This window comes from Phyllobates terribilis, unplaced genomic scaffold (genome assembly GCF_046119375.1).
Source record: "Phyllobates terribilis strain yellow unplaced genomic scaffold, ASM4611937v1 Scaffold_3__8_contigs__length_932513732, whole genome shotgun sequence".
Lineage (NCBI taxonomy): Eukaryota > Metazoa > Chordata > Amphibia > Anura > Dendrobatidae > Phyllobates > Phyllobates terribilis.
The window spans coordinates 315,857,803-315,881,739 of record NW_027362763.1 but is presented as its reverse complement, the minus strand read 5'-3'; the positions used below and the strand labels follow the sequence as shown (position 1 = coordinate 315,881,739).

Genomic DNA, 23,937 nt, shown 5'->3' with positions numbered 1-23,937 from the left:
TCTGCTAGCTGCTGACGACAACACTCAGTCCGCTCAGCGGCGACTGCCCGAGTTTCCTGAGTGAACCCCATTAGATCTTCTCCGGTGGGGTCCCACTCAAACTGTGCGTCTTCCAAAGGAGGCGAGACCCGAGTCACGGGCTTCGGAGCCGGGATCAGGGGCTCACACAAGGGCCCTCGTCTCTGTTGCCGCCCCAGCTCATGGTATCCTTCGGGCCAGATGAAGGGCTGCCCGTCCGGCCATGTGAGCTGGCTGAAGAGGTCCTCCCCCAGGTGTGGCACCCTTGGTATTGCGGGCGCGGGCGCGGTGGTGATGGCGCCCGGGTTGCCCAGGCCTTGCGGCCAGGCCTGGGGCACCTGGAAGGTGAAGGGCACCGTTAGGACGGCGGCGCCCTGGGCTACCTGGCCTTGCGGCCAGGCCGGAGGCTCCGCGGAGGTAGGGGGCGCTGTTGGTGGTGCGGCGCCCGGGGGTACTAGGCCTTGCGACCAGGCTGGTGGTAATTCCTGTTTTGTCACGCTCCGGGTCGAGGCGCGTGACGTCACAGGGGTCGCGGCGGCGGCTTCCGGTCGGGGCCTAGTCCATGGCGGTGACCTGGCGGCTACGGGCACAGCAGGGGGACTTTCGGGCTCTGCGACGGGGAGCTGGGGCAGGTAAGCGGTGTCACGGCTTGGGGTATAGGCGTCCCCTTTACCTGCCTCCATGCGTTCGGCTCCCTCCTCGGCGCCGTCTCCGGCCTTGGGTCCTCCTGCGCCATCCTCAGAGGCGGTCTGCTTCCTCTTCCAGGGTAGCGTGCTCCGTTGACTGGTCTCTGGTTGCTGGGCCATCTCCCGGCTCCACTCCGCCAGTATCTCGCGCTGTACCCGGGCCATCCTCCTTGCGAGGCCCTCCAGGGCAGTTTGTGCACACTCCCGGTCTCGGGGGAGCTGCGCTAGGATCTCCGCTAGACCTAGCGGGGTTGTGGACTCTAGCAGGCTCCTGACCATCGGGTCGGTGCTGCTCTGCTCGGCTTCCGGCAGGCTCCTGGCCAGCGGGCCGGTGCTGCTCTGCCCTCCTTCCTCGGTCTCTAGCAGACTCCTGGCCAGCGGGCCGGTGCTGTTCTGCTTTCTCTCCATCTCCGGGTGAGCTCCTTCGCTACTCCTCATTAGACCTCTTGCCTCCGGGTGCGCTCGCTCCAGACTGCTCCAAGCGACACCCATCTTTGTTCTTCTCTTTCGTCTCCTCCCACTTCGAGGGCGGTCCCGGGGCAACTCGGTGACTGTCAGCTCCAGGGGGAGTTCTTTCACGCCGACAGACACCTCCAGCATCACAGTCTCTGTTGGTGGGGGCGGTTTCCACTTTTGGCGCCATTTTCTGTCCTGGCCCACGATGGGAGGTGGCCTCTTGCCCTCCTTTGGCACGCCCATAATGGCGTCCGCTGCTCTTCCAAGGCGGGAAATCTGCGGTTTTGGCGGGAAGCGTCGCCCAGTGGCGGGAAACTCTGCAGATGGCGGGAACAAGCTGGAAATGGCGGACAATCGGCGGGAAACGACTGGTGATGGAGTCCGATGGCGTGGACCCTCCGGAACCGGCGGGAGACTTCTTTCTGAGGTAAACTTGCACTTTTCTTCAGGCACGCAGTACCCGGGTGTTGCGGGCACGTAATCCTGCCGACTACGCCAAAGTTGACGCGCCCCCTGGGACATATTCCTTTTTGAGGGGAATACCCGGCACCGGATCAGATGGGGGGTTGTAGTCTCCGAGCGGCTGTGACCCGGTCCCGTGCCCAGGGCGTCAAGCTCAGTGTTATGTGGCAGCTTTACAGATGTTACTAAAGTTCTTTTGTGTCGACTACGCCACCCGTTGTGATGCGGTCACTGTGGCCGCCGCTGCAGCAGGGTCCGCTGAGGCTGATGGTGGATGCGCAGCTTGGTGGGATAACCCCCAACGGGAGGGGTATAGCCTCAGAGGGGACAGGCGCAGAGGATGGGGGTTGTGGTGGTGCGGTGCAGCCGGCAATGAAGACAGACTCGGGTTGTGCAGTTAAGGGTGTTTACTTACTGCAGATGTTGTACTGGTCACTCCAGCTGCTAGTGACCACCCGAGCCGTGCTGCGTCCACCAGGTCCTGGATCCAGCCAACCCCCAAACAAGTCCGGAGCGTGGCCCTGAGCTCTCCCTCTGTCCTTTCTTCAGCCGTCCCCACCAGGGATTCACCTAGGTCCAGCTCCCTCGGGCCTTCTTTTGGGACACCCTTGGCCCTGGGTTCCCTGACCCTGCATGTGGTGTGCCTTCGGGGTGAATGTGGTGGGTGACCGTGACAGACACTGCCCACGGTCTCCGGTCTCTGGCTGGGGATTGTTTTTGCCCCCACCAGCTTGGGTTCCGGTACCCTGATGCTGACTCCTCACCCGGTGCTCTAATTTGGGTTCTTGGGTCCCTTCAGTCTTCCCCCTCTGGGTCTTTCTCTGCTCCACTCTCTCTCTCTCCAGGGCTGCTGTTTCCTGCTCTCTGCATCAGACTTGTCCTCTGCAGCTGACTGACTCTCTGCGTCTGACCCTGATCTAAGTTGGTGCCCTCCTTATATATCCCTCTATGTGTGAGCTCAGGTGACCAGCACCCAATGAGCTCCTATCACTACCCAGACTGCTCCCCCTATCTGCCCCTACACTACATGGGATGTACCACCCCCCTCCCACTCCAGCCAGGAACAGGCTCGGTTGTACCTGCACATTTCCAAGTGGGAGTACCGTCGGCCTGCTCCTCTGGAATGGGATGTATGTAGTGCATGCAGTCTATCTGAGCTCAGTTCCACACTCCATCCTTACCCGGGAGTGGAATATCACACCTCTGGGTTGAGGTGCAATACCCCTGTAGCAGCCGAATCCTCAGGGTGCTACATATACAGTGCAGAATATGTGTATATATATATATATATATATATATATATATATATATATACACAGGGCCGCCATCAGGGCATTATTTCCCTTACTACTGTATGGGGCCCGGTGAACAGAAGGAAAAAGGGAGGCCTGGCCCGGCCAGCCCGGGGCCCCTTCCTCTCTTTGACTCTACTCACTGGGCCTCAGGGAGTCAGGGGCAACAGTTGAGACCTTAATGGCAGTCGGAAATGAGCGCTATACCTTTAAACTGCCGCTGTGTGCGTCATGGTCCTGACGCCAGTCTTGTGACACGCTGCGCGCTCACTTTCATCTTGGAGCAGAGCAGCAGCGTGCCACATGTGCATTGGGACCCGGGAAGGCAGGCAGACTTTGGCGGCAGAGGCAGGTAGGCAGACTGTGTGTCAGTGTCTGTGGCATTGAGGATGCCACGGAGGCAGCAGCGGGTGATGTATGAGAACTGGCGGAGGCCAAGGGTGGATTAAGAGTAGCAAGGGCCCCGGGCAGTTTAGAAGGCGCTGGTCCCCCCCCACACACACACACACACACCTGATGTATGACATGTCACATGATCCCCTGTGATAGTTCATGTGATAGTTCACGTGAAATTAATTTGGCACAATATTAATTATAATCATTTTTTTTAGGCTGTGTGCCCACTATGTGGTTTTTAAGCGTTCCCGCAGCGGCAATTCCGCTGCAGAAATACTTAAACGCTTGGTAGAAGGTCTGCCATGTTCCCCAATGATAATCCTCATGCGCTGTGCACATGCTGCGGAAATTTCCGCTGCGGATTATCATTACGGAAAAATCCGCAGCATTACCAATTATTTTGCGGAACCGCTGCGTTTTCGCCGCCATTGACTTGCATTGGAACACATGGAATCCGCATCTGTACATGCAGAATCCATTGGTTTCAATGTGCGGATGGTACCCGGGTTTGGAGAAGAGGAGACTCTCCTCTGGACCCGGGTACCATAGAACCTGTAAAAAAAGAATAAAATAAAAAATAAATATTATACTTACCTTCTGATGGCCCCCGGTGTCTTTATCCGATGCGTCCTGGCTTGCCGGCAGCTCGCGATGGTCTGAAAAGGACCTGCCGTGACGTCATTTAGTCATGTGACGGGTCACGCGACCGCTGACGTTGGCAGGCCATCAGAAGGTAAGTATATATTTTTTAGTTTTTACCATTCTTTTACGGTCACACTATATAAATCCATGCCGTTTGCATAGATTTATATAGTGTGACCAAGTTGTCAAGCACTTTCCAAGTGATGCTAAAATCGCTTGGAAAGCACTTGTCAACCCGCATGCAGAAATGCATGTGAAGAACGCTTCACTTCCGCTTGTCCCCGGCAGGAAAAACGCATGTACAATCCGCATGCACAATCCGCATGCGTTTTTTTCTGCCAGGGAGATGCAGAAACGCTCAAAAAAAAAATCCGGAGCATTTCTGCATCGTGGGCACATAGCCTTACAATAATTGTATGACTCAATATGGAGCACACGTAGCCATCTATACACAGCAGGAGGCCGCACGGCAACATCTATACACAGCGGGAGGCCGCAAGGCACCATCTATACACAGCGGAAGGCCGCACAGCGCCATCATTACACAGCGGGAGGCCGCACGACGCCATCTATACACAGCGGGAGGCCGCACAGCGCCATCTATACACAGAGGGAGGCCGCACGACGCCATCTATGCACAGCGGAGGCCGCACGGCGCCATCTATACACAGCGGGAGGCCGCACGGCGCCTCCCCCAGAGATAGCAGGAGGCCGCACGGTGCCATCTATACTCAGCAGGAGGCTGCACGCAGTCACGCACACACACAAACATATACAGACATACACATACATACACGCATAAACACATTTGAAACACAAAAATACATATAAACAGACATCACACAATTATGTCTGCCTGCACACACACACACTCACTCAATCACACACACACACACTCTCACACACTCACCACCCCCCGGCTCGGCTCCAGTCCTCCTGCTCCTCTCCGATGCAGGCTGCAGCAGTGCAGGCCGGGCGCGCACTGCGTGACGTCACAGCTAGGAGACACGGCTGTGCACAGGGCCGTGTCTCCTAGCTGTGACACGGCCGGGCCTGCACAGGGAAGTTAACTGCTGCAGTGCTGGCCCGGCCGAAGAAGAAGTAGCGGCCGTGCGCCGCTGCTGGGGGAGCGGTCCGGGGGCCCCCCCGCCACTGTCTGCCTGTATGCCGCGCCCCTGTGTATGCTGGGCCCTGCCTGACGTCATGTGGTCCCAGCATCATTCAAACTGCCCGCCCCGGTGGATCTGCAGCTGGCCGGATGGGAGCGGCTGCGTGATGCAGCGTGTCTGTGAGTGGCTGCTTTGAACTCTGGGACCGCCCTGCTTGACGTCATGTGGCAGGGCGGTCCCAAAGTTCAAAGCAGCCACTCACAGACACGCTGGCTGCATCACGCAGCCCTGTATATGCACTAGCGCCGGCGGGAAATTTAAATGATGTTGGGACTGCCCTGCGACATGACGTCAGGAAGGGCGGTACCAACAGCATTTAAACTGCACGCCCGTGCTAGTGAATATACAGCCGCGGCGGCCAGATGGGAGCGTCCGTCATGTGGCACTGACAGGGCGGGGCGACACAGTATGATTCAAAACGCCTACAGCTGCGGGCCCGCAGCGGTGATCATCTAAACCTTCGGCCAGAGCGGCGGTGACCGAAAAAAATGTGCATTATAATGGGAGCAATTCATGGGCCCCCTGGAGCCTCAGGGCCCCGGGCGGTAGTCCATATTGCCCTCATTATAATCCGCCTATGGGGGAGGCTGGGGGGGTTTCTGACCCTGTGGGGGGCTATTTCTGGCCCTGTGAGGGGACCATGTCTGGCCCTGTGAGGGGACCATGCCTGGCCCTGTGAAGGGGCTATTTCTGGCCCTATGAGGGGGGCTATTTCTGGCCCTATGACGGGGCTATTTCTGGCCCTGTGAGGAGGATATGTCTGGCCCTGTGAGGAGGTTATGTCTGGCCCTGTGAGGGGGCTATGTCTGGCCCTGTGAGGGGGCTATGTCTGGCCCTGTGAGGAGGCTATGTCTGGCCCTGTGAGGGGGCTATGTCTGGCCCTGTGAGGAGGCTATGTCTGGCCCTGTGAGGGGGCTATGTCTGGCTGCGGCATTGGGGTGGAGCCTGGGCGGAGTCTCAAGGGGGCCCCAAAATTTTACTAGTATGGGGCCCCAAAATTCCTAGTGGCAGCCCTGTATATATATATATATATATATATATATATATATATATATATATATATACACATTTAGATGCAGTGTACCTATACATACTGTATGTAGACTTAACAGGCTGCTGTATAATGAACTGTGAACTGACATTTTTTCTTATCAAAATGTTTTTTTTTGCTAAGAGTTATTTTTAGATAATGTTACCTACAGGTGCCGGGACCTCCTATTATGCTGTGGCTATCGTCAAGAAGAGCTCTAATTTTACAATAAATACACTAAAAGGCGCCAGGTCCTGTCACACTGGCTATGAGAAGACTTCAGGATGGAATGTGCCAATTGGTTATCTCATTGATAGTGGACGCATGTCCGCTCTAACCTGTGACATCCTAGAAGGTAAGAATAAAAACATGACTTTGGATCAATTTGTCTGAAAATATGAGTTCTATGTTGGCCATTAGAAAGTTGGTCTTTGCAAAAACGCTTGCATTTCCCAAATGAGAGAACTGCTTGACTCACAATTTACTTATCTTAGACATTTGTAAATGTTGTCAAAGTTTGACCCATTGTCCTTGTTTGACCTGTATTATACTATATGTCCAAGCTTAAGATCTGCATGCCATGTGCTGTGATTTCTTTACTTTCTGAATAAAGTACTATGTTATTTCTGACGTGATGAGATGGCATTTATGCTTTTTTGATCAAAATAGCATTACCTAAGTACCCTATGATATTTACGATCCTACATGTACCATTACTTTTTACTCATTTACTTGTTGTAGGGTCTGTGCTCATTTTGTTTTTTTCTTGGGTTTTGTGTGTTATTTCTGCCTGTAGGAGTGAGCGATTTCTTTTCTAAAAGTTGTGTACCTGGAGCTGATGAATTAAAATACCCCTCTCTATGTGATCTGTGCAAGGGAAATAGCAGCAATGGAAGTCAATGTGGGCAGGATAAGTACCAGGACTACGATGGAGCCTTTAGGTATGCACAGACTAATGTTTTACAATTGAAAGGGAACCTGTCTCTTCGGATAACACTATTGACCAGCAGATATAGGGCTAATCTACAAGTTGCCAAGCCACCGTACTGAAAGTGTGGCACCCGGGAGAAAATTAACTTAACTCCTACCAGGAGTGGCTGTCTTTCAGTCATCTGTAGCCACACCTTTAGGACTGAAAGCTGGCGGCTCCCAGATGGAAAAAAAATAATTTTCTCCTGGGTGCCACACTATCAGCACAGTGGACGGGCTCCTTCCTAATGCCATTAATCTGCAGATTAACCCTATATCTGCAGGTTAATACTATTATCTTACTTGACAGATTCCCTTTAAGAGAGAATAATTTTTAAAAGTGTTGGAATATTTTGAAACTTTTTTTTATTACAGAGAAGTGAACAGTGAGGTTGGGATTGTCAGAACCTCAGCCCTTTGATGTTAATGATTTAATAAAATTAGCTCTGTGTTAGTCCTGTGGGTTATACCTGAAAAAGTGATTCACCTATGACATTATTGCCATGTTAAACCTTGTAGGTCAAAGTTCCACCTAACAAGAAAAAAGTGGACTGGAATATTTACTGAAGAGCGTGGAATTCTGATGGTCTCATTTGGTTTTTCAGGTGTCTGGTGGATGAAGGAGATGTGGCTTTTGTAAAGCATAGCACTGTGCTGGACAATTCAGATGGTACGTATATTTTAATTTCTGAGACTATATTAAATTGGAATATAAAGGACACAGGTGTGGTTGGCAGTCAATTAGTGATGCCAACAGCGTTTTTTGCTCTGGTAAGAGGTCACTGGACAACCCAGTTTTCAGCAGCTTTTAGGAAATAGCAAGGGGTGACACACTGGCGCACACAGACAGAAGAGGGCCCCTGTGCAAGAACAATATATGGACCATTTTTTCTGCCCATTTATATGAATATGATTTTTAATTTTATTATGAATGAAATTTATGAATGAGTCAACAGCTGGATGCTTCCGGTAGGGAGCGTGTCCCTTCACAGGCTGACTGTCTAATCAGTACTTATACTGTCACACCAAGGACGCCTCTTGGACAAGGGAAATTCTTTTGTCCTGGTGTCAATATATACATTTCCAGGAGGAATAACAATGGAATGACACAGCTCAAAGTTCTAAAAAAGGTGCTCCAGATTTTTTGCATTGGTGAATACAAATATTTTCTAAAACTGACAAGTCAGATCAGGAAAATAATTGGTGATTATTGAAACAAATATAGCAGTTATTTCACATTAATAATTGAAGTATTTATTTGAATAGATAAAGTTACATAGTTATATATGAATGAATTAATGTTGTGTTAATCATACAATTTAGGAAAAAATTCAGCTTCTTGGGCAAAGAATATCCTGTCCTCAGATTATCAACTGCTGTGCCGGGATGGTACGCGTGCAGATGTCACTGAATGGAGAAGGTGTAACCTTGCCAGGGTACCAGCTCATGCTGTTGTGGTCAGGTCTGATGTGGATGGATCTCTTATTTACAAGATGCTGCATGAAGGCCAGGTGGGTCAGGGTAGTCATCAGCGATTCTGATGGTGCATTTAGACTATCCAATTTCGGCCCACCAATGCATCTTAACTAGCGTGGGCTAATTTAGTGATTGTTTACTATTCTGTTTACTCGGGCCAAGAAGCAATAAAAATTCTATAAAGGCATATGTGTTCGCCCCCTATGTAATGCCCCCTTTCCTGGTAAAATGCCCCCCATCCTGAGCCCCTTTCTGGTAAAATGCCCCCCATCCTGAGTCCCTTCCTGGCATAATGCTCCCCATTCTGGGCCCCTTCCTGGTATAATGCTCTCCATTCTGGGCCCCTTCCCTTCTTCCTCAGCACATTTTAAAAAGAAACAAATTATTATTCTTATTTTTCCCCACTCCCACAGCATGCAGTGTCCTCCTCTATTGCCGAAGCAGAAACTAGCAGCTGACTTCAGTCTGCCAGCACAGGCAGCGCACGATGTCACTGCCATGCGCCGCCTGTCATGGGCAAGCCACCATCTACTGCTGGCCTTGACTGGCAGGCAACATGTACTGCAGTGCGGGGAGCACCGCAATACATTTCAGCTGAATATACGTCCTGGGATGCACATCCAGGTGAAATTGGTGCTGGCGTTGGCGGGCCCCTCTCTCACATGGGCCCGATCGCAGTAGCACCCTTTGTGACCATGAACGTTATGCTCCTGGTCACAGAGAGGCACAGAACGTCACATGTCTAATTCACATATTCCATTCTAGAGTGTCAAACAGGTTAAGAGACGTCATTCTCTTGATTTATGAGACACCCAGTGATGTCTACACAGTGCACCATCAGTACTTGCCAGTCCGTGCTCAACTGCTGCCATTACTCTTCTGTATGTAGCTGCTCACATATGGTTAACCTGACAGACTAACATTGTTGTGTCCATTTGTTTGGGGACCGCACAGAATAGCCCCCGTGCCGCAGGTTGTGCACCCCTGAAATACATGATATTATATGGGACTATGTGACTATCTGCTTTTCATGACTCTATTTGTCTGATGCTGTTGTGCTTTTTAATCAGTGCAAATAAAATTGAGGTGTTTCTATGAAATTGGACTTTAGCATATTGACACCCTTTTATGCCTTTGTGAGTTGCCTATTTTATGGGACAAGAGGTAGTACTGTAGTCATTGGCAGAATGGTGATACAAAATAAATAAAGTTATGTACTTTATGGGATTGAGGGTTAGAAAAAACTCTCTGCTCAAGCCAGATCCAATGCAAAACCTTCAAGATACACTGAGCAATCATACTGCTTCTACTTCTAACTTCTGGTCATATTGCAGTCATCAAAAACAGCGCAACCTCCGTCTGATGTCTAAATAGAAAGGTCTTGCCAAATGTTTTCAGTACTGTAAATAGAAAATAAATATTAAACTACATGAAAAATGACCAGTGTAGTTAGTGACCTCATAGATATTTAATATATGCCTTGTAAAACATCTTTGAATGGCAGGCCAGATCGATGGAAACTTAGATAAAATCCCCTAGGAATAAGCATCAGAACAAAACAAGCAAGTTATTAGAGATAGACCTTTGTTCTCCAAAGATTACTGGATAGTGCATGCCATTTTCTGCTTTTACATCATTGCATTTCTAGCGGGATGGTATTGATCTCAGACTGGTCTACAAAGGGTTATTTTCATTATGATGCTTCAATGAAACTCCATAGACTTGTACTCCCCAGCATTCAATGGCATTTAATAAGTCATTATAGTACGCAATGAGATACATAAACTTAGATACCAACTTCCTATGTTTTGTAATGTAATATTTAATTTTCTTGTGTTTTAGCAAAAATACAACAGCCCCAGCTCCAGCTTCAAAATGTTTGATTCTACGGCTTACAGTGCCAGCAACTTACTGTTCAGAGATGCCACGACAGAGCTACGGATGATCTCTAACCAGTCCTATCAGTCCTGGCTCGGAGATGAGTTTCTTCAAGCAATGACAGGAATAGACTGTGACCCTAACAGTAAGGAAAATGTCATTTATAGTTCATAGTAGCCCAAAGTCTACAACTGTATTACAGCGATATTTTATGGCTTGGAATGTTTTTTTTTCTTACTTTGAAGATGCAGCTACTGCAATATTTTATTGCTATTTTATGTTGGTATCGCAGCTGTAACTTTAATGGGGGCTGTCTTAGGATGGCACTGATTGTGCCAGGCAAGCATGCATCCTTGCAAATATTCATGTATGAGTCTATGTGCCTATGCTGATACAATGAATTTATTATGGGCATGGTTACCTTAGAAAACATGTTTTAAAATATTGAATATTTACTTATTTATATAGCGCCATTAATTCACACAGCGCTTTACAGACATCATCATCACTGTCCCCATTGGGGCTCACAGTCTACATTCCCTATCAGTATGTATTTGAAGTGTGGGAGGAAATTGGAGAACCCGGAGGAAACCCACAAACACAGGGAGAACATACAAACTCCTTGTAGATGTTGTTCTTGGTGGGATTTGAACCCAGCGCTGCAAAGCAACAGTGCTAACTATTGAGCCACCATAACACCTAGATCTTACTTATGATTTTCTCACATGAGTGAAGTTGAATTTGTCATTTTAGGTGGCATTTCAGAATAAGCTGATTTGTATGTGGACATGATTGTTAGCACTATTTCAGGCCATTTTCTATTTCCTGCATTTTTTTCACCAGAAGGCTCAGTAGCCTCTAAGCTAATGAGTGGTGACTAGCTGTTATGATGTCTCCAATACACAGTACACATTTGAGGCAATTGTACTCTCCAATCTTTATGTAACGCATGTTCATTAGTAGAAGCACCATGAAAAAAAAATATATAGCACTACTAAGCGGTGTTACTGTGAATCCAGCATTTGGTTTCCCCTCTTTGTAAACTACAATAGGGATCTGTAATCTGATCCACCCATTTGCTGGCAGACTATCTTGCCTTGTCCACGATAGATACATATGAGCTATTTTTCAGAGTGAATTATGAATTCAGGAGGCAGGAAGGTGTGTGGGGGAGCGGGTCAAAAGTGGAGAGAGAAGCACAATTCTCTGGTACGATACATTATGATATTCCTTATATTTGCTTGAACTATAGATTTATGAAAAGATTGCTGAAATGAATCACATTTTACGTTGTTTAGTCACCTCTAAACGAGATAACATAAAATGTTTAGTAACTCTTCTTTTTTTTCTGATAAATTATACATTTGATTAATTTTTCCAACTTCAGTTAGAATTCTGTTCACGATTAATAAACTCACATCTCCAAACAGTCCCCTTCTGTTTAGGATCTGTAATTAATTTGCTATGCCCATTTGCATTCAAGGAGGTTTAGGGTTTACACACAGTAAATCTTGGCACTTAAGGACAAATAGACCGGCACTTGTAGCAAGAAGGAAAAATGGCTTGTACCTATAAGGCTATGTGCACAGTGGCGTAACTAGAGTCCAATGGGCCCCGGTGCAAAATTGAATGTAATAATGTCCCTTGTCCCGTCCCCTTTCTTTAATAATGTCTCCCGTCCTGGCCCCTATCCTGTAATAATGTCCTTCGTCCTGGCCCCTATCCTGTAATAATGGTCTCCTTCTATGCCCTTATCCTGTATTAGGCTATGTGCCCACGATGCAGAAATGCTCAGGATTTTTCCTGAGCGTTTCTGCATCTCCCTGGCAGAAAAAAACGCATGCGGATTGTACATGCGGATTGTACATGCGTTTTCCTGCCAGGGACATACGGAAATGGAGCGTTATTCACTGACATTTCCGCATGCAGATTGACAAGCGCTTTCCAATCGATTAGCATCACTTGGAAAGTGCTTGTGACAACTAGGTCACACTATATAAATCCATGCAAACAGCATGGATTCATATAGTGTGACCCGAGAGAGTGGTAAAAAATAAAAAAATAAATATATACTTACCCTCCGATGGCCCGCGCTGGCTTGCTTCGCTCGGTGCCGGCAGCGGTGGATTGAAAGACCTGCCGATGTCAGCGTCGTGTGACCCGTCACATGACTCTGACGTCAGCGCAGGTCCTTCAATCCACTGCAAAGTGCCGGGAAGCAAGGAGGAGCGCAGCGCGGGCCGACAGAAGGTAAGTATACATTTGTTTTTTATTTTATTCTTTTTTTACAGATTTTTTAATGGTACCTGGGTGTGGATGAGACTCTCCTCTCCTCTACACCCGGGTACCATCCGCACATTAGAACGCGCCAATTACGCAAGTACAGATGCAGTCTTGCGGAATTGGCGCTTTCTAATGCAAGTCAATGGCGGCGAAAACGCAGCATTTCCACAAAATAATTGGTAGTGCTGCATTTTTTTCCGCAATGATAATCCGCAGCGGAAATTTCCACAGCATGTGCACAGCACATGCGGATTATCATTGGGGAACATTGCTGCCCTTCTACCATGCGTTTTTAATGTGTTTCCGCAGCTGCAAATACGCTGCAGAAACGCATTAAAAACGCATCGTGGGCACACAGCCTTAATGTCCTCTCTCCTGACCAGGACACACTTTCAGCTAAAAACCACGCTGGTGTTGGCAGGCCCCCTGACTCCGTGGGCCCAGTTGGGGTTGCACACTCTGCGACTGCAATTGTTACGCTCCTACATGTGCATGTGGAATTTACTTGCAGCATTCAAAGACAACGGATTTTCAAGTGGAAACTGCTTCATGAAATACTTTTTCTTTGAAGAGATTTTGAAGGAGTTTTTATATCATGAGGTTATATCCTGAGGGTATGTGCCTGGAACCCGCCTTAAAAAATGCCATGAAGCGGGTGCAAAAAATAAAGTTAACGCACTGCAATGTAAAAACAACATCTTCTGCTACTTCTTTTAACTGCTTCAGGGCTCAAAAACCCTGAAGTGGTGAAAAGATAAATAAAACGCCTCCAATGGAGCTGCCGCAAAAGTGACGAAAAAACTGCCAGTGAAATTGCTTCAGAAAAAAGATCACCGGCTTTTTCCTGACGTGGCTTTGCTTAGGAAAACTTCGGAGGGTGCGCTGGCATCTTAAAGACATTGTGCACACACACCCTGACGTGGTTTTTCAAGTGTTTTAAAAGAGTTTTCTGAAGCGTTTTTGCTTTAAATTAAATGCATTAAGTATAGTTTTTAAGCTATATTTCATGCAATTTTTAGAGTATATGCACTCCAAACCAAACAGCTCCTCAAAATACTCAGTGAGCACATTACCCTAAAGGTCTTTTTCTGCATTTTTTTTTGAGTGTGTCCATTTTTTTCCCGGTAAAGAAAGGATCAAAAAAATAGTTCTATTAATTTGTATGGGAAAACAGATTGCTGTTCATATATTCAGGCTTTTGAATGTATTTTAAACTCTTCCAGTTTCAAAGATTCCAAATGTTTAAAAGACATAAGCTGACCATTCTTCAGGCATTTTCTGCTGAGAAGATGCTCCATACTATACAATAGAAGTAGAAATAGGAAAACACCATGGCATTTTAGTGCTTTGTCAGTATTTTTGCTTCAACACAAGCTAGTATTTTTGTCATTGTTTAAAGGATTTAAACAAATGTCTGCAAAATGGCAGTAAAAAGATGTAAAAAACAGGCTGAAAAAAAAACGTGAAAAAAGAACTGATGGAAAAAAGTTAAAAAAGCACTCGAAATCAACCAAAAATGCTGAAAAATTCCACTTTAGGTTTTCAAAACTCTACAGAAAAGGAGTGATTCTTGAAGTGTCTTCTGCTTAAAAACCGGATGTTTTTGACTGCCAGAAATAGATGCAGTGTGAACATACCCTAAGATTTGGAAATCAAGGTCCCAGAGTCTGGAGGAAGAGTGGAGAGGCCACAATCCAAGCTGCTTGAGGTCTAGTGTGAAGTTTCCACAATCAGTGATGGTTTGGGGAGCCATGTCATCTGCTGGTGTAGGTCCACTGTGTTTTATCATGACCAAAGTCAGCGCAGCCGTCTACCAGGAAATTTTAGAGCACTTCATGCTTCCCTCTGCTGAGAAGCTTTTTGGAGATGGAAATTTCATTCTCCAGCAGGACTTGGCACCTGTCCACACTGCCAAAAGTACCAATACCTGGTTTAAAAACAACAGTATCACTGTGCTTGATTGACCAGCAAACTCGCCTGACCTTAACCCCATAGAGAATCTATGTGGTATTGTCTATAGGAAGATGAGAGGCACCAGACCCAACAATGCAGACGAGCTGAAGGCTGCTATCAAAGCAACCTGGGCTTCCATAACACATCAGCAGAGCCACAGGCTGATCACCTCCATGCCACGCCACACCACATTGATGCAGTAATTGATGCAAAACAAGCCCCGACCAAGTATTGAGTGCATTTACTGAACATACATTACAGTAGGCCAACATTTCAGATTTTAAAAACATTTTTCAAGCTGTTATAAAGTATTCTAATTTGCTGAGATAATGACTTTTGTGTTTTCATTGGCTGTAAGACATAATCATCAACATTAACAGAAATAAACACTTGAAATAGATCACTCTGTTTATATATGAGTTTCACTTTTTGTATTGAAGAACTGAAATAAATTAACTTTTTGATGATATTCTAATTTTGTGAGATGCACCTGTATGTAGGTTCTTTGAATAACACTTATGTCTGGTTAGGGCCCTGTGATGTGCGGGGGAAACTAATTTAATAAAAAGCTATTGCAAAGCAAGTAGACCTCTAATATGGGCCATTCAGGAAAGTATAGATTCACATTTCTATCACCTGTATGCCCATATTAGAGGTCTGATAGGTCCCAGGGGGTGACAGATTTCCTTTAAGAATATCAGTATTTCAAGATGTAAAAGAACTGTTTTACCGCTAAAGAAAATCCAACAATATGCGATCTGTCATTATTTTATATATATTTTAGAGCTACCAAAATCATTCCGCTGGTGCAGCATTAACATAGAAGAAATCTGGAAATGTGGAGATATGGCCACAGCATTTAAAGACAAGAAGTTATATCCATCAATTCAGTGTGTCTCTGCAGCAAGTCATGAAGATTGCATGAGGATGATCCAGGTTAGCATCTTATATATATATTGAATCCTGGGCCATCCAGAACAAGCACAACTAATTAGTGTATTTTCTAAGAGTATATACTGTAGCATGATGCCGCAGTCAAGTATATATTAATGGGATTGTCCCATTACGTAAACCATTGTTTTTATGCTCTTGTGAAAAGGTGGGGTCTCTATTGAATGTAAGTAAATACAGTTAGAACTATTTAGTAGGTCTTTTTATTATATAGTGCAGTTTGACTATGTTTACAACTAAGGCCGATAGACTGCTATTTTCCGTCTGGATTTTATGGTCAGAAAATCTGTAGCAACTGCAGCTACTGTTATCCACACAATGCTGAAATTGATCTGTTTGGAAGTTAAATTAATGTCACTGTCAATTTATGTTGCAAAGTTTTCCCTCTAATGTCATCGTTTGCAATTCAGAGGGTTAAATCTGTGGCAAATCTGCATCAAAATCCATGTCAAATCTGCATATGTAACATCCCTGGTGGCGTGCTGGCATGGCTTACCATCTCCCACCATGCAAGACCGCCAGCTTACCTGCCAGTCCGGGCTGTGCACTATACTCCTCTACTTGCTGTGTGCATGTCTCCTGTCTGCTGTTTTAGGGTGGCGGCGCTGGAACTTCCTAATTCGCAGTCCTAATGCGTCCTCAGCCTATTGCTGTGAGTCACTGGATACTTAAACCTCCTCCACCCAGTGGGAGGTGCCTGAGCAACACTTTCTTACAGTGTGTTCTGTGCAACTGTGAGTTGCCAGGTCCTGTCCTGAATCTAGTCTTTTTCCGCCACCCTGGGGGCTGAGTACCCAGGCCCGTTACCTGTATCTGTGACTTCTAGTCTGTTTCCGCCAACCTGGGGGCTGAGTGCCCAGGCCCGTTACCTGTATCTGTGACTTCTAGCCTATTTCTGCCACCCTGAGGGCTGAATGCCCAGGCTCGTTCCTGTATCTCGTTCCTGTGTCAGTTCCTGTCTGAACTGTGTCCTAGACCGGTACCTGTTTGTCTCCATGTCCGATCCTTCCCTTGTCCTGCAGTGTCTGAACCAGTACATAACTTCTACTTGTTGTCTCTGTACTTCGGTTTGTGAGTTTTGTGTCCACTCGCTACTTCATAGCAAGTACCTTGTGTGTATCTGGTTCTGCTTGTCCCGTTTCCCTGCCTCCGTATCTACCTCCTGTGTTCTAGCTATGTTCCTGTGTTTCCTTGTCCCTGTCTGTTCCATGTGAACAGAGCCGTGTCCTGTCTGTCTGCTTCGCGTATGGCTCTGCTCTGCCCTGCTCCACTTGACCTCCGCACCTGCGGCTCTGCTCTGCCCTGCTCCGCTTCCCCTCCGCACCTGCGGCTCTGCTCTGCCCTGCTCCACTTGCCATCTGCACCTGCGTCTCTGCTCTGCTCTGCCCTGCTTCGCTTGCCCTCCGCACCTGCGTCTCTGCTCTGCTCTGCCCTGCTCCGCTTGCCCTCCGCACCTGCGGCTCTGTTCTGCTCTGCCCTGCTCCACTTGCCCTCTGCACCTGTGGCTCTGCCCTGCCCTGCTCCGCTTGCCCTCTGCACCTGCGGCTCTGCTCTGCTTGCCCTCCGCACCTTCGGCTGTGCTCTGCTCTGCCCTGCTCCGCTTGCCCTCCGCACCTGCGGCTCTGCTCTGCTCCGCTTGCCCTCCGCACCTGCAGCTCAACTCTTCTCTGCCCTTCTCCGCTTGACCTCCGCACCTGCGGCTCTGTTCCTGTATCCCAGTCTGTACTGGTCCCTATCCAGCCTGTTTACCTACCTGCCCGTACCCGCCTGTCTGCATACCAGCCGTGCCTGCCAGTACCCTCCTGTCTGCAAACCAGCCGTGCCTGCCAGTAACCGCCTGTCTGCATACCACTCAAACCTGCCCGTTCCTGCATTCCCCAGTGTGGGTCAACAGCTGTGAGCTGGAGTAGCACCTGGGCCACCTCCCACGTCCCTCCTCGGACCACGGAGTCGATTAAGACGCCATGCGTCCGTGGTCGGATCTGGCGAGGCCCCTAGTCACACCCCTCCAGGCACTCCTCGGTTCGTCGCCCAGTGGGACCACTAACCACGCTCACGCCAAACAGTCTGGGCATGAGCTTAACAGCATATAACAGATGCAAAAGCTGCAGCCAAAATATATATATGTGTGTGAATGCCCCCAAAGACTGGGTCCACATGTTGCAGCTATGGTGCATTTTTTACCATGATTTTACAAAGTTGTAGTTTTGTCCCAATTTTTGAAGACTACATGACAGCAACAATGTGAAAACTCAGCCTTAGGCCAGGGTCGCATGTCCGTCAATTCTCTGATACGAGAGAATCTTGCCGATTATTCAAATGACACTCAGCTCAAATTCTGTCAGAGTTTGAGCCGAGTGCGATCTTCGTGTGATCCGATTCTCTAGCATGAGAGAATCGTAGCACAGGTGCAGAGATGACGAAGAACTTAATTTCTCCATCTTCTCCATTCCGTGGATGTCGGACTCCAATTGGATGACATCTGAGTGCAGTTCAATGTTTCACATGCATCCATAGACATCGGGTGCACATGCAGCATCCTGTGATTATTTTCTCATGCTGAATTGGCATAAGAAAAAATCGCAGATCTGCACCGCCCCATAGTATAACTTTGGGCCTAGTGCTATCCAATAAACCATCAGGGCGTGTTATACATTCATGTGAGCGAACCCTTATACAATGTTAGTTTTGTTAGATGAATGGTTGGCAGTCACTTTGGGAGAAACGATAAGATTAATTAAAGTATCTAGCTACAAAGTTTTAATTCCTATGTGCACTTTTATTGTTGCTCCATTACTACTCTAATTTCCCCTCATCAATAAGTTAATAACTAATGATGGAATTCACCATTACTGTCTGCTTTATCCTTTCAGCAAAAAGACGCTGATGCAGTAACACTGGATGGAGGAGACATTTACACAGCTGGGAAAACATATGGGCTGGTGCCATCGGCTGCAGAGAGTTATTCTGGTAAGTGTTTGATACAATCAGAAAGTACAGATGCATATTTTAGGCTACATTTCTTGTCTATATAGAGTGGATTCATTTGTAATCATGAATATTAAATATAAATGCAGTCAGTGAATATAATATATACATCACAGATGTCTAGTCTTGGCTTTACTAGGAATGTTAATGGAGACTAAACCTGAACTGAATGGATATTACTCATGAGTAAAAGCTGTGTACATGGAGGCTATATGGAGTCCCCATGCCTCCACATTACTGAGACCCAGGTAGTCCATGTCCCTTATAATGCTGTATTACACATGGATATTCTCTCCTAGCAGCAATGCTACAGTGTCACATGGAGTGTGCCACAGAAATAGGAGTCCTGTGATGGTACAATAGTGTACCATGTGCAGATTTGTGTAATATGCAGGGATGCCACTAGAAATTTCAGGGCCCCATACTGGCAAAATTTTCAGGCCCCCTTGAGACTCCGCCCAGGCTCCACCCCAGCTCCGCCCCCACCCTTAGAACCTTCTACAGTTCCACCGCTCACTCTTGGAAAACTCCACTTCTGCACCATGTCCTCCCCAATCACACATTAACAGTTCACATTGAACACCATATCACATACATAGCCAACAGCTTTTGTTTTGGCTAAAAGATTTTTTAAGCTGCCATCACAACAAGGAGACTCTTCTGGCCGGGCCCTACTCTACTCTAACCTATTAAACATTTCTTAAAATATCCAGTACTCTTTTCAGGTATATTTTTCTTTATTTTTCTTTAAGGGATTGTGTCACATACATTTTTTAAAATGACCAATAATATCACATACAAGGGTCAAATACCGTCACAACATGGCCAGACCACATATTACATAGTTACATAGTTACATAGTTAGTAAAGCCGAATAAAGACTTGCGTCCATCAAGTTCGACCTGTTAGTTCTGTAATTGCTAAAGTTGATCCAGAGGAGGGCAAAAACCCCAAATGATTTAGCCAATCTTCACCTGAGGAAAAATTCCCTCCCGACTCTGAAACCAGCAGTCAGAATAAATCCCTGTATCAACCTACTATTTTATTCTATTTTTAAGTATATGCAGAAATCTGCCTGGTATCTAGAAAAGCATCCAGTCCCCGCTTGAACTGGTTTAGTGAATCCGACATTACCGTCTCCTCACTCAGTGAATTCCATATTCTCACTGCTCTTACCGTAAAGAACCCCTTCCTATGCTGGTGCTGAAACCTTTTCTCTTCCAGTCTTAGTGAGTGCCCTCTTGTTACCGTAATATCCCTCCTTTTGAACAAATCCCGGGCAAGGTCTCTATACTGTCCCCTAACATATTTGTACACATTTATTATGTCCCCCCTCAACCTTCTCTTTTCCAGGCTGAATAGTCCTAGTTTTGCCAACCTCTCTGGGTATTGCAGTCCCTCCATTCCCCTTATTAATTTTGTTGCCCTCCTTTGTACCTTTTCAAGCTCATTTATATCCTTTCTATATATTGGGGCCCATAACTGAGCACAGTATTCCAAGTGTGGTCTGACCAGTGCTTTGTACAGTGGAAGAACAATGTTCTCATCCTTTGCAGCTATACCTCTTCTGATACATCCCATTACCCTGTTTGCCCTTACAGCAGCGGCCTGACTTTGGGCACTCCAATTTAGTTTGCTATCAATCAAGATGCCCAAGTCCTTCTCCATCTCTGAATTCCCCAATGGTTTCCCATTCAGTGAGTACTGGTGACTTCCATTTTTCCTTCCCATATGTATGACCTTACATTTCTCCTCGTTAAACCTCATTTGCCATTTAATGCTCCACCTACCCAGCTTATCCAAATCCCTCTTTAGGTCTTCACTATCCTCTTTTGTATTAATTGTTTTACATAACTTTGTGTCATCTGCAAATATTGATATTTTACTATTTATCCCGTTGACTATGTCGTTAATAAAGATATTAAATAACATTGGGCCTAGTACAGACCCCTGTGGTACCCCACTAGTGACGCTTACCCAATCTGAGTATATTCCATTTATAACCACCCTCTGCCTTCTATCCTTTAGCCAGTTAGCTACCCACTTGCAGACATTTCCCCCCAGCCCCATCATTCTCATTTTGTATACCAACCTATTATGTGGCACGCTATCGAACGCTTTTGAGAAGTCGAGATACACGACATCCACTGGTTCCCCCTGATCTACTCGAGAGCTAACCTCCTTGTAGAAGTCAATCAGGTTTGTTTGGCAGGAGCGATTCCTCATGAATCCATGTTGGTTCGGGGTTAATAGATTATTAGCATCAAGATGCTCCATGATTGCCTCATTAATAAAGCCTTCAAAAATTTTGCCCACAACGGACGTCAGACTCACCGGCCGATAGTTTCCGGTGTTACTTTTTGCTCCCTTTTTGAATATTGGCACTACATTCGCCTGTCGCCAATCAAGTGGTACAGACCCAGTCTCAACAGAGTCCTTAAATATAAGATATAACGGTCTGTCTATCACATTACTTAGTTCCCTTAGTACCCGTGGGTGTATGCCATCAGGTCCTGGTGATTTGTTTATTTTAATGTTACTGAGGCGTTTCTGTACCCCAGCTTGGGTTAGATTTGTCATACTTAGTGGAGGATTAAGTTTGTCACTTCTCATTTCGCCTGTTAGTTCTTTTTCCTTTGTGAAAGTTGACGAAAAAAATGTATTTAATAGATTAGCTTTATCCTCATCTTTCTCTATGATTTTGCCTTCATCACTTTTTATCGGTCCAATATTATTCGATTTAATCCTTTTACTATTTATATACGTAAAGAACAGTTTGGGATTTGATCTACTTTCCCTAGCAATACGTCTCTCTGTTTCCTCCTTTGCTATTTTTATTTGTTTTTTACAGGTTCTCGTTTTTTCCTTGTAACACATTAGTGCCTCCTTGCTGTTTTCCTGTTTTAATCTCTTGAATGCCTCTTTCTTGCTATTTAACGCCCCTTTTACGTTCTTATTCAACCATATTGGTTTCCTCTTATTTCTGGCCCTTTTATTCCCATACGGTATATACCTCTCGCACTGAGTATTCAGAATTCTTTTGAAGGTTTCCCATTTACTATTCGTATTTCCTTGATTAAGAACTTTGTCCCAGTCAATAAGTTGAAGGTTTTCTTTCAGCTGATCAAACTTCGCCCTCCTAAAGTTTAATGTTTTAGTTGTTCCCTTATTGATAACCCTACTGAAGGGCATTTTGAAATTGATAATATTATGATCGCTATTACCTAGGTGCCCCCCTATCTGTACCTCAGTTATTCTATCAGGCCTATTAGTCAATATTAAGTCCAACACTGCCTTCCCTCTCGTTGGTTCCTGCACTAGTTGGGAGAGATAATTATCCTTGATATTTGTCAAGAACCTTTTTCCTTTCTGCGATCTACAGGTTTCTGTTTCCCAGTCAATATCCGGGTAGTTGAAGTCCCCCATTACAATCACCTCATTATGTTTTGCTACTTTGTCTATTTGTCCTAATAGCAGTTTCTCATTCTCCTCTGTTATATTAGGTGGCTTATAGCAGACCCCCAGTAATATTTTATTATTATTTTTTGCCCCCTCTATCTCTACCCACATGGACTCGACCCCCTCTTCTCCCTCTCCTATATCTTCCCTTAGTCTGGGCTTTAGACGTGACCTTACATATAAGCAGACTCCTCCGCCCTTCCCCTGTTTCCGGTCACTTCTAAATAAACTATAATCTGTTAAATTTACCGCCCAGTCGTAGCTATCGTCTAGCCAAGTCTCTGTTATACCTACGATGTCATACCTCTCCTCCGATATAAGCGCCCGCAGCTCATCCGCCTTATTGGTCAGGCTTCTTGCGTTGGTCAGCATGCAAGATAAAACTTTGGGGTTATTTAGCATCCTATTCTTCTCTAACGATCTAACTGTACTATCCCCACCCCCCTCTCCACCCTCATTATATTCACTTCTCCCCTTCCCCCTTGCTTGCCTCACATCCCACCTGTTTCCTTGGTTTCCCCCCCCCGTCTCTAGTTTAAAAACTCCTCCAACCTATTAGCCATCTTCTTCCCCAGCACCGCTGCACCCTCCCCATTGAGGTGCAGCCCATCCCTACGGTAAAGCCTGTAGCCGACAGCGAAGTCGGCCCAGTTCTCCATGAACCCAAACCCTTCTGCCTTGCACCAACTCTTTAGCCACTTATTCACCTCCCTAACCTCCCGTTGGCGCTCCTGTGTGGCTCGCGGGATTGGTAGTATTTCTGAGAAAACTACCTTGGAGGTCCTTGCCCTAAGCTTCCTACCTAGATCCCTGAAATCATTTTTAAGGACCCTCCATCTACCACTCACTTTGTCATTGGTGCCAATGTGGACCATGACCGCTGGGTCTTCGCCAGCCCCACCCAGTAACCTGTCAACCCGATCCGCGATGTGCCGGACTCGAGCGCCAGGGAGGCAGCACACCGTTCGGCGATCCCGGTCTTTGTGACAGATTGCCCTGTCTGTCCCCCTAATAATAGAGTCACCCACTACCAGGACCTGTCTAGCCTGCCCTACACTTCCCCCCTCCCCCTCATTACTGGAGCATACACTCCCCCGGCGGTCAGAGGATCTGTCGTGCTCCAATAATGCCGGTTCTGAACCAGCCTTCCTATACTTCTTCCCTCTATCCCTTCTAACTGTTACCCAGCTCCCTGCCTGTTCAGCCTGCGCTTCCCCACTAAGCTCCACCCCCAGTGTTGACCCATTGAGTGTCTGCTCGGTGAGCAGCAAACTCCGTTCCATGTTGTCGATGCTCCTCAGTACCGCTATCTGAGCACTTAGATCCAGGATTTGGGCTTCCAAGTGCACGATATGCTCACATCTCTCGCAGCAGTATGGATCCCTGAGCGGTAGCTCAGGGAATGCATACATTGCGCAAGATGTACACTGCACGGCTCCGGCCAACATGGACGTCATTCTAAATATGGGGATACAGTCAGTATATATGTACAAGTACAAAACACAATTATTTATATATAGGTGTATGGACGGGGATCAATTAGGGATGTGCAAGTGTATCGATTAGATATCGGCGCGGGATCAGTTAAGTATGGACGGGGGATCAATTAAGTATCAATTAAGTATGGACGGGGGATCAGCTGAGTGGGTCAGGTGGATTAATTAAGTATGGACGGTGTGTCAATTAACTATGGACTGGGATCAATAAGTATGGACTGGGGAAATAATTAATTGTGGACTAGGGAATCAATCAATAAATTATGGACAGGGGGTTTAATTAAATAGGATGGGGGGTAAAGCAAATAAATAGGTATGGACGGTGGGTCAATT

The 23,937-nt window shown here is 46.6% G+C and overlaps 1 protein-coding gene across 1 annotated transcript in view; it reads left to right on the top strand.

Moving 5' to 3' along the window:
• The window catches only part of MELTF (melanotransferrin), a 149,243-nt gene that overhangs the window by 73,063 nt on the left and 52,243 nt on the right, over positions 1-23,937 (top strand). The window contains exons 4-10 of the mRNA XM_073675014.1: positions 6,324-6,506; positions 6,948-7,092; positions 7,726-7,790; positions 8,444-8,631; positions 10,439-10,619; positions 15,495-15,646; positions 18,535-18,631. Of these exons, the coding sequence (XP_073531115.1) occupies positions 6,324-6,506; positions 6,948-7,092; positions 7,726-7,790; positions 8,444-8,631; positions 10,439-10,619; positions 15,495-15,646; positions 18,535-18,631 (1,011 nt within the window). The remainder of the gene's footprint in view (positions 1-6,323; positions 6,507-6,947; positions 7,093-7,725; positions 7,791-8,443; positions 8,632-10,438; positions 10,620-15,494; positions 15,647-18,534; positions 18,632-23,937) is intronic.